Source organism: Pteropus alecto, unplaced genomic scaffold (genome assembly GCF_000325575.1).
Source record: "Pteropus alecto unplaced genomic scaffold, ASM32557v1 scaffold5, whole genome shotgun sequence".
Lineage (NCBI taxonomy): Eukaryota > Metazoa > Chordata > Mammalia > Chiroptera > Pteropodidae > Pteropus > Pteropus alecto.
In genome coordinates this window covers 19686898-19698839 of record NW_006441953.1, presented here as the reverse complement: position 1 = coordinate 19698839, position 11942 = coordinate 19686898, and the positions used below count along the sequence as shown (strand labels likewise).

Here is an 11942-nt window from a genome sequence, read left to right as displayed (position 1 = left end):
TTTCTTGACAAGATGCTTAGATCGAAGCTCACCTAAGGGATGGATGTGCATAAAGCATCATTTTGTTGTTGTTGTTGCACTCAACGAACACACACACTGTCTTTTTGTTTTTAACAATCAAATATATATAAGCAGTAAGTTCAGCTTCTAAATAGGTTAGTGTACAATAATTGTTTCACCTCATAATTACATTTGAATATTCTTGATTAAGAAAAATTTAGCAGTTTTGAAAAGAAGGCTGCATTTACAGTGCATAGCTGTAACAAAAAAAGAACATTGTTGTATAGTATGTACACAAAATAAAAATACTCCATTTAACATCTGTAAATACTTAACTACATCAGAGAATGTAGCAATTACACTATCTGAACACATCCCAGAGAGTTCTACCCAACTCTCATTCGTAATGTAACACCGTGCCCGCTCCTCAGAAAGAACCACTGAACAAGCTGCACGCTTGACCGTTGACAAGGCTGTTGAAATTTGCAGTGGAAGATCAACATTTTTTGGACATTTACATGGGTGTCAGGATAAAGGACGAATGACAGAAACTTCAAAATGTTAGGAAAGTTTAGCATTCCAGTGCCCGCAGTATCCTCTCCCACCCAGATTCCATGGCAAAAGGGGGAAAAGAAAAGAAAAGAAAAAGAGAGAGAGAGAGAGAAAGGATATTAGTTCTACGGAACCTGTGGTTTCTTCGGGATTGTCATGTAATCATTACGTTTATGAGAGAAAGCTTGCTTCAAGTTGATTTTGCACTTCCTTAAAAAACAGAGTACGGAGGCTGATGCCCAGACATCAGCGGCTGTCATTTTAGGGTGGTTTGTGGTTGGTTGGTTAGTTTTCTTTCCTTTTGAATTTATGCTTTTTTTTTTTTCCTTTAGAATAGAATATGAACATTTTGAAGTTCTAGGTTTTACGTGTGTCTTCATGGAACTGCTGCCATTTGAAGTGGTTTGCCCTGGCACACTCTGGTCAGGAACCCCCAGTCCTCACCTGTACATACATACTTTCCCCAAACCAGGCGTGCGTACACACACACACACACACACACACACACACACACACACACACACCCCATCACCAAGAGACTCCAGGGAAAGCAAAGCTGACACCCATGAATAACCATGTGCTTACTGGATATCCATTTTGTCTCTTGCCTCTTCAGCAGCTGTGTTCATGTAAACCATTGTTGTTGTTGTTCTTGTTGTATTGTTGTTGTTTTGTTTTGTTTTTGTACAGAGTGTAAAGTTGGAGAAATTCCTAAGTATGACTTGCAATAGTCTGTTGGGGAAGGACGCGCTGCCCCGTGAGGTGTTCACCGTCCCTCTGTCATCCTCAGCCAGGGAGCATGTTACCTGCGTAAGCTTCTCTGAGCTTCTTTCAGTAAACTATCGAAATCCAGAGAGTCATACTTGCTCTTGGTGGAAGCAGGGTCAAAGTCATCTGCATTGGAATCTGAAAGAAATCCAAGCCAGGTTAATACACACTTTGCCAATGGTCTTTAACTCAATCATCTAATTCAAGATTCGATAGCAACTTATTCAACCAATACACTTTAAAAATAAGTCCCCACTCCTTTCCTGGTATGTATGTGTGTGTGTGTATACACACATACATACACACACACATACACACACATATATACATACATACATACATACATATCATGTTGGATGACTTATCCAAAGTTCCTTAACAACTTAGATGGAAAAACAAGGGTAGATGCTGGAACTAATTTTGTTATTCAATGGGACTTATTTCATTGAGCATAAAATCCAGTTGAGTGGGAGAGAGGGCATCATTAGAATTTCACCCACTCTTCACTCTGCTGCTCCCTTTTGAGGCAAAAGAAACATATGATCCAGTCACCTACTCCATACATCGGGGTACACTCACAATAGTGGAACAAACTCTCTTACAATAGAGGTTTAGGGAAATTCTTCATGTCTGAAGAAGGTAAATTCAGTCTTTTTATTCATGAATAGGAGACAGAAAATACGCAGGTGTAAATAAAGCCATGGTCTTTCTTGGACCCTTAAATCAGTCCAAGTCAGCTTTTGTGCAAAGTTCCATGTGCTACTTCAAAGAGCCCTTAACAAAATCGATATGTTTCAACAATGTTGAATGTAAAGTGAAATGCTCTTTAATATATCTGTTTTGTTTTGTTTTTTTCCATGAACATCCATAAAAAGTAAGATATTTTTGCTGGTCTTACATGAGACAGTGAGAAAGAATATCGTGGAACTATAACAGAAAACCTCTGCAAATACATTCATTCTTTTGAAAGCACTTATTGGGAAGGGAAAACAAACTTTTCTGGGAAAACAAATAATCTTACTAAAATATGAACATGTCTATATTTTACCCAGACTAAGTTACAAATTAGAAATGCTCAAAATGACAGAAGAGGATAATGCCAGCGAATGCAAAGGCATAATCATTGACCTCACAAGTTGTTTCACTGAAAACATTCTAATTCCTCCAGCTATCCAGCACCAGGCTGATTTTATTTTTTTAGCCCTAGCTACAATCTATCTTAACCATCTTAGATTTTAAAACAAAGAACTTTCTTTACTTCTTTTTTTCTTTCATTCTCACCATTCCTTGTCTTCACTAAATTTTTGTCAAGAGAGTTTTTCCAGGTAAAAAGACAACAACAAAAAACAATAACAATTAGCATCAGAGATAAAAATAAGGACAAAACTGGCCAATCTTTCCTCACTAAAATCTTAAATGGTTAATTCTTAAATTATACTGGCTTCTACCCTTCTCTTCATAGCTAATGAATAGTTTGCTTATATTACTAAAACTTTATGAGCAGCTGTTGTTCAAATCAAAATCTTTTTTGTAGAAACAAAAAAAGAAAGTTCTATTCATTGTTAGAAAGTAGTCTGAAGACAGAATCCCACTTGCATTATAGATGAAGACAGAAGAATCCTGATGACTGGAGTCTGCGTGACATTAAGCTCGTGTGTGTGTGTGTGTGTGTGTGTGTGTGTTCCCGCAGGAAATTTTGAGAATATTTAAAATGAACTAACTTTGGATTATTCTACAAGAAAACCAGAATTTTAGTGTTTTTCTATTTTTATTAGCAAAAACTAGTAACATTTTGAAACAGTGGTTCTCAAGAGTTTCTTTAATGTGAAAAATGAAAGCCGGTATTTCATATATACCCGCTTATGTGAGCATACTATGTCACACAATAGTCGCCCATAAAATTGTTTTTCTTGAACGAAGATAGAATGTGCTTATACGTATTTCCTGAGGCAATAACATCTACTTCACACTTTTTTCTACACCAAAGGAAGAATACTGCAACACAAATAAGATATAATAAATTTTTTTTGAACTAACCCAAAAGCCACTCCAATTATTTAAAAAAATAAATTGTTACAATGATACTGTATAAATAGAAACAAATCACATTACAATTGTATTCCTGGCACCTAGAAAGCTCTTTTCACAAGGTAGGTAGTCAAATTAATTATTTGTTAAGTGAATATATTAATCTTGAAGACCAGCATGTTACTAAAGCTATGGTTGAAATATTTGTATTGGGAGCAGGGAATCATTAACCAATAAATGGCAAGAGTTTATGAAAAGTTATGTATGTATTCAAGATGCTGATAATTTAATACATTTCTTTGAGTCAATAAAAATTTGTGATACATTATTTATTTCAGTTTTTCTTATATGTTTAAGTTCCATACCGTAACTAATTTCTAATCAAAATTATTATATTCTTAGTATTGACCCATCCTTCTGTTCTGATCCTGTAGTTTTAATTTAATTTTTATCCTTCCTATTTAAGATTTTTTATCAAGGTCTTTCAGAAAGATCCATTTGTTTATAAGACAGTGAATAGAAAGACACATAGATTACAGATTCATAGACAGCAGACTTAAATTCTGGCTTCACCATAGTAACCTTGATTGTCTCTTTAAATCCTGAGTTTCATTTATAAAACTAGCTCACAAATAGTAACTGGAATCATTATGTTTTACAGTAGTGGCCATTGTAGTAGCCGATTAAGTGGCTTCATTAGTAGAGAAATAGAATGTGTGAGTTAATTTGGGGAGCAAACAAACAAACAAACAAACAAAATTGGATAAATCTATCTAAAATGATCGGTCACTTTACTCTTGGTAAAATGTATCTGTGTCACATCATTTTCACTTTACTCTTGACACACCCATCAGCTCACACTCCCTCTAAGAAGAATCCATTATATGCTTCTGTTCACCATATTCAGTGGCCATACCCTCATGCATTTAATTTGAACTCTTCAAGAAACAAAGAGAAGATACATATAAATGTTGTTCAGTTCCAGAGCTGAACACTGGTGTTGATTCTTCCATTTTAAAGTAACTTGACATTTTCCACTTGTTCTCATTACCATCATTTTTAATTATAATCATAGCTACTCTTTATCAAGTACCTATGGTATGCCAGACACTGTGTTAATAGCTTCACAAACGTTTATTTAATCTCCACTACAACGTGATAAGGTATTTTACCAATGAAGAACCAGAAGCAGAGGGAGGTTAATTGTTTGCTTAAGGTCAGAAGCTAAGTTGGGTTTCAAACCCAGGTCTGCAGGATTCCAAAGGTCTGCGGGCTCTCTGACTACAGCCTGCCTTGGCTCAGATCGACTACACTTCGTGCAATTGTAGGGCTTGAGGGACTTGGAAAAACCCATGCTACTACAATATACATCAAACCTCTTTTCAGAAAATACAGAGCTAGCTTAGCAACGGCAAAGTTTCATTGCTTCTGGCTAGACGGTGAGATAACGAGAAGGGAAGCATTCTTCTTAGAAATATTTCAGGGAGGCTCTAGTTCAATTTGGAAACACCATTCAATCCTCCCTCTCCCAGTGATGAATCGTGATCTAAAGGCCCCTCTAGGTAGCTTATTTTAAACTCTAGATGTTTTGAGAGACTAGAAACACCCTGGCCTTCATCACTGAAGAAAATAAGTCAAATCAACTCAAGACTTCAATCTGTCTTGACTGTTTTTATCACCCAACATTTGAACAAATGACTTGCTACCGTTTATATTTTCATCCCTAGGCCTCTATCTCTCTAACAGTCAGCTGCCTCTCCTCGGCTTCATACTATCTATTTAGCTTTTGAAGTGAATTATAGCATATTCCCCCTGAACAATGCACACGACCTATATCAATTACTCTAAGACGACATCACTTTGGTAAAAGGGAGAAAAAAAAATCTCTATGTTTGGTATTCATTTCTTTCTCTACACTGAGCCAAAGCAAGTGCAGATAGAAATATAATAATGCTTAGGAATAGATTTATATGTTAATTTTATGATTGGTAGTATAATTGATTTAAAATAATTATGTCATATTCACAAGACATTTGCCACTTTTTTTCCTTCATCAAAGAATTTAAAGGTTTACAATACACACATTAGATAGGAAATCACATGCAAAGGAACAAAATTAGAATTGGAAAGAAAATTAAGATGTCCATTGTGGCATTATTTATAATGCTAAAAACTGAAAATTGAATAAATGATTAGCTATAATGGAATGATTAAATATAAAGGTACTATTCACCGAACAGAATACTGTGTAGCCATTAAAATATGTTGATAAATTATTTTTTAATCTTGTGAATGAATAGAAAATGAACTTACATAATTTAATAGAGAAATAGAATTTAAAAATACATATTTATATATAACATATGACCAACTATAAGAAATTAGACATTCTGAGACAAAATACTGGAAAGTAAATCACATACTAGGTAATAGTGGTTATGCTTCGATTTCCTTATCTGTAAAATGGGGATGATAATAATAAAGCCTGCTTCCTATGACTGTCCTGATAATTAAATGAGAAAATGTTTGCAAAGCCCCTCCTGGCACAGTGTCTAGCATGTGGAAATATTCAGAAAAATAACATTTTTTTTGGTTGTTGTTTAAAGAAAGTCTAGTGTGATTTAGCATATAAATTTTTATTTCTCCTCTCAAGGTATAATTTGTAGAAAAGTTAAAATTTTTACAACTTTGTGAGATAATAAGGGAAAAAGAACAAGACTTTTGTATAGTCTGTTTCATAAAACAATGATGGCAATGGTTTGTCCAAAAAGATTCATGGTGGGAACAGAAAGCAATGGCAGATTACACACACGTACAAAGACACACACACAACATAAAACATGCACATACATACTATACCCCACACATACACACGATATATGCACACGCAAAACACAACATTCCACGTATACATACAAACAGTGCAGAATTTCAGCATCTGGGCAGACAGGACAATGAATTGACTTCTGCCCTTTGTTGACAAAACCTACGCCCCTTGCTTCTGAATGCCCCTTGGGCATTAAAAAAATAAATAATAAGATGAAATTTGTATTCAAATAGTCCCTGCAGAAAATAAAATAACAGTCTACCCTGATGTGCCTACGGTTTACATTTGCTTCCATTTTGAGCTCTACATATGGATTCCTCATTCCATGTACAATAAAATCCATACCTAGGTCTGCATAGTTAGACTTGAAAAATTGCTTGCGTCCACAAAAGTACAGCTCGAAGTCAGTTTCATTTGACTTGCGCAAAGTGTATCCATTTTCAAGAGCAGCAAAAGCATCACAGGTATAACGGTAGGTAATGAAACCATAGCTGTCTCTGCAATGGACAAAGAGAAGTTCAAATCTAGTGAGAAAGCATTAGCATATATGACTGTAACCCTTTCTACTTTGGGAGACTTCGCCGGTGCCAACGTCTGAACCACTGCATCCATTTATCAGTGTGATTGTCCTGTCAAGCAGCTAAATACTTATTTCTGGGACAGAAAATCTCAACTAGAAAGATTAATAAATAGGGATGAAAGAAAATAAATAAGGTTCTGAACTCAACATGTCATCTGTCAAAGCATCCCCATCCCAGTAATCTTATGGCCATAATTTTTTACATATGTCAGCTTCTAAACAAGAAATAATCTTGAAGATTCTCACCCATCATCCCGCAGATTTACTGTGCACTCCTCAATTTCACCAAAAACTTCAAAACGGTCCCTCAGTTCTGTCCGTGTTGTGTCAGGTCTGATTTTACCAACATATATCACACGGCGTTCTTCCTGGGGGTGGGGAGCAAAGAGAGACTTGCTAGTTCTGGAGGTAAGAGAGAAGTCGAACCCCTAGAAATATTCATAAAGGCAAAATCATGCATGATAAGAACCCACAGACCATGCCAATGAAAGCAAAACATACGCTAAAACTGAATGAAAGACTACACTCGAACCAAGTTTTAATTCCTATTTCTTCAATATCCCTCTCATCACTTACATTCTCTCTCTTTGACACCTCATTCTCTTCTATTTTTCCTATCCATCCCTATTCTTCAGTCATATGAACTTTCATATATTAGGAAAAAAAATATGTGTGATGGGATCATTTTGTCACTGAATAACTGGACAATACCTATTAAATATTTTCATTCCTGTGGCTCAATTATTAATCCTTAAAATTGGTAAAAAACCAAAACAAACAAAACAAACAAACAAAAACACCTGGCTTGCAAAACTGTTTAATTTCTCATTAACTCAGCATTCTAATAATGAAATGTATAATTTTTTCCAGTTTTATTGAGAAGTAATTGACATATATCACTATATAAGTTTAAGGTGGATAGCATGATGGTTTGATGTACAAATTTTGACATTCCTCAAAAAAGTGATTCTCAAACTCTAGTATAAATAAATATTACCTGGGGAGCTTATTAAAAATGCAAATTATTAGGGTTTATCCCAGCTGTGCTAAAAAAATATTTGGAAGATAAGGTTCAATGATCTTCATTTTTAACAAGCACACCCCAGTGATTCTGATACAGGTGGTCTGAAGACAATAATTTGAAAAATACGGTCTTAAAATGTAGACTATTTTAAGCCATGGGTCTCCAAAGAATAAGAGCTATAGAAGAGGCTATAAACTTCACTTTGCCAATGAATCTTATTTTAGAAACATACTAGAAGGGTGTGGCCTAATTTTCTCAAATGGAGTTAATATCATCACGATCTGAAACTCATCAACAATTTATAATCTAAAAAATATGGGAAGAATATTTTATAGCCTGAGGATGTATTTCTTAAAAAGAAAATGAGAGAAATGCATTCTTCATGTAAGAAACAACCCTATAATTCCCATTCTAAGAAGACAAGGCCAAAGAGGAGGATGACTCTCAAAAGTGAGAAAAGGTAAGAATACAAGGAGTTAATATAAAGAATGCGCTTACCAACTAGGCTGTATGTCTATCAAGGACAAACAAGAATGGAATGAACTTCAGATTGCGAAGATTTAAGTTAGATGGAAGCAAAGACGAGGGGGCGCAGGACTAAGATACGGATTTAGCTTGCCTAAGAGTTCTTCCCGAATGTATTGAGAGTATCCTGTTTCGATGATGTGAAAAGTAATTTAGGCCTAAGGCAAAGAGATGTCCTATGTTATTTACGAAATGTCTTTCCTTTTCATGTGTCCAGTATTTAGCAAAGGACCTGGCAAAGACTCGGCACTCAATAAGTGCTTGTGAAATATAACTGAACAATTTACAGACTCTGTAACAGATATCCTCCTAGGTGATCTGATCATCCATGTTTCATCTTCCTTGAACCTTTGCAACATTCGTATTTCTATTTTCATCATGGAAATGCCTCTAACTTTAAACTCAAATAACCAGCTATCTATTGGACATTTCAGGCCTAATGCCCCGTAGGCACCTCAGACTAGACCAACATCGCCCAAACCAAACTCTCTAGTTCTGCCTTTTTCCCAATGAGTCTTTCTCCAGTGTTCTTGTAACAGTGAAGTTAGCACCATCTAGCCAATTACTCAGGACAAAAACCTGAGGGCCTTCCTTGATTCCTCCCTCTTAGTCCACTGACTGCACATATTTATCACTATTAAGTCCTGTTGATTTTTATCTCCTAAATCTCTCTCCAGTCTGTCTCCTTTATTATATCTCCCCTAAACCAAGCTGCCAGCATCTCTTTCTGAACTAGTATAACGACGACGGCCTCTTAACTTGGATCCTATGTCCATGTTTACCATCCTCTAACCTAGTCTTCCACTTCAGTCAGAATAGTCTTTGATAAGAGAACAGAAATCTGCTTGTACCAATTACTGTGTAAAACATTTAAATGACTTCTCACAACTTTTAAAGAAAACCCTAAATCATTAACAGAACCTACCAGGCCCTTTGTGGTCTGGACCTGTCATCATCACGGGCTTTGTCTCCCACATTCCATTCTTACCTTTACGCTATTTTCCAGCCACGTTGAGCTTCTAGCATCTCTGAGGATACACTGTGCCCCTTCCTTTTCCAAGCCTTTGCACAAGCTGTTCCACTGCTTCTTGAAGCATCCTTCCCACACTGCCTCTCCCTTCCCGCTACCAACATGCACATAATGTCTAGAATTACATTGAACTCAACAATCATCTCTTTTCTGAGATTTGAAATGAGGTCAGGCTTCCTATTAGTTGCTCTTATCGAACATGCTATTTCTCCTTTGTAGTTCTATGCCAATTATAATCAAATAGTTAATAGTTTATTCATTGTTTAGTGTCTATCTCCTCATACAATGAAAGCTTCATGAAAGCAAAGACCATATGTGTCCTGTGGACTACTATGATTTATGGATACCTGAAATATAACAAAGTCTCAATGAATATTTGTTGAAAAATTAGTCAATTGGCAATCAATTAACACTTACCCCATATCCTTCATTATATCAAAGATGCCTAAGTGTGTCCTTACTCTCCGTGGCTCTCTAAGGCAATGGAGAATAAAAGCCAGGTTTGATGCTTTATCACAGAAAAAGTCCTACTCAGGTAGCTCAGCTGAGTGAATGAACAAAGGTTTCCATATGTTTTTACAGGTTTAAGTGTTAGAAGTGTGGAGTAGCTGCAAGTTCGCAGGACTCTAACTCTTAAAAATCACCTTTGAGAATCAGAGGCAGAGCTCTGCTGAAGCAGTTGGTAAAACACAATTCCTCTGACATCAGCTGTTAAGCTTAAATAAGTGACCAGATGATGTACAGCAAACAGAGTAGGCTGCCTGATTCACTTCCATGTAGATTGTATGTCTCAATCGAAGCCTATAATTGTGTTTCTCCGGAGAACCCAGCACATTCTGGAGGTCAATAAGTATAAATGATGGTGAGGCTCGTCCTGGGGCAGCACTGTACACTTGAGCGAGGGAATCATAACATCACATTCCATTCCATTTATGCAGCCAGCTCTAGCCAAACAGCCAAATGTGATGGGGCTGTTATCTAAACTTCCCGGCGCCTGCTTGCATGGGTGTTACGGACTTTTTTTAATGAGCTTTTTTAGAAAGGTTACTACTGTATAGAGGAAAAGGAGGGGGAAATGCAGAAGAGAGAGAAAGAAATTGAACCATCACAAGGAAATTGCTCAACTACCATTACGGGAATATACACAGCCTACGTATTCAAGGAAATTTGAAGTGAAAGCTAAAATCGACCATATGCACGTCCATATGCAGACATATTGGGAGAGTCTCTGAATTGCTTCTTTATAGCAATGCTGTATGTAACAATGATCCCACAAAGAAGATAAACCAGAAGACTTTTTATATCAGATACTGATACATTCTGCAGTAGAAAGAAGACACAACCTAGACGGGAGAAACAGAACTCCAAAGGGCTGGTCCACAATCCCTTAAATTACCTATTTGTCTATCATCTCCTTTTATGAAACACAGGAATGGGACCATGTCTTGCTACCTTACAAAGATCAGAGATTGAATACATGTTAAAATTCTCATTTGAGAAAATGAAGAGAGTGATCATTTTTTCCTAGTGCTAAAAATGAAACTAAAAGACATCTGAAGGTCTTAAAAGCAAAGACAAAAATCTTTCCAAGACTGGCCAAAATGTCTAGCAAAGAACTGATTATTTTTAACAGGTTACAGTTTTATTAGACAGATGAATAGATTCCATATCTTTAAAAAAACCTTAACATTTGCAGCCAATTTTTCAAGACATTAATTTCTAAACAGGAGATGAAAGGAAAAGAAATCAAAATGCTTAATAACTTTTCCAACTTCTTAAAGGCTTGGAGGAACTCTAAACCTTTGGCAAAAGCTTTTGAAAAATGATTTTCAGACCAACTTTCACTATTGAGGAGGAGGTAACATTTATCAAACATCTTTTAGCTTCAATTTTCACAAAAGCTAGTTTGCTGATGTGGTGGATAATAAAATTGAAGATTTATGTTGTATTAACAGGTATGGTAAATCCTCATTATATCAAAACACAAGAAGTAAATAAAGAAAAAATCTTGACTGAATTAACTGACTTTGCAAAAAAGGGAATAGAGACTCCCAGTTAGTTGATACAATGGTTGCTTCTCATCAAATAATAAGGAACTCCTGGTAAAAGGGGTTTGACTAAGAATAAAAAAAAAATAGGGATATCGATATTTACTGCCTAAAATATGCCAAGGACCGTGTCTGATGCTTTTTAATAGGTTATCTCACTAAAATGTTCTGCAATGCTAGGTAACATCAGGGAACAGCCTGACAGAATTTGAACTTGGGTCCTCAGAACTTTCATTCTACATTTCCAAGTCAGAATAATGTAAAAATTCCTCTTCCTATGCTAAGGAAATTGGATGTCAACTTTGGCAATGAAAGATCTGTGTTCATTTCCAGATGAGCTACAACCTGACTCTTTCAAAAATTCCAAGGACACCATAAATACTATAGAGAGGAATGGATAACATCAATGCCACTTCTAGGGTGAATGGTATAGCTAGGTCCTCAAATGAAAGGATAAACTGAGAGGAGTAGGTGACCATGAAAAGGTATGGATGGACAGAAAAATGCCCAAACTCTGACAAAATCCAAAATCAAAAGGTTCTTTTTTCTCTTGCCTTTAA

At 36.0% G+C, this 11942-nt stretch overlaps 1 protein-coding gene across 4 annotated transcripts in view; it reads right to left on the bottom strand.

Moving 5' to 3' along the window:
* Positions 1–928: 928 nt before the first annotated feature.
* Positions 929–11942, bottom strand: part of PPARGC1A (PPARG coactivator 1 alpha) — a 598261-nt gene continuing 587247 nt past the window's right edge. For 3 of the 4 annotated variants that reach the window (XM_006918959.3, XM_006918957.3, XM_006918958.3), the window contains 3 exons: positions 7002–7123; positions 6521–6672; positions 929–1458 (listed from right to left, as the gene is read on the bottom strand). In XM_006918959.3, coding sequence (XP_006919021.1) covers positions 1355–1458; positions 6521–6672; positions 7002–7123 — 378 coding nt within the window. In that variant the 3' untranslated portion in view covers positions 929–1354. The remainder of the gene's footprint in view (positions 1459–6520; positions 6673–7001; positions 7124–11942) is intronic. The other variant, XM_025051802.1, reaches the window with a different exon arrangement.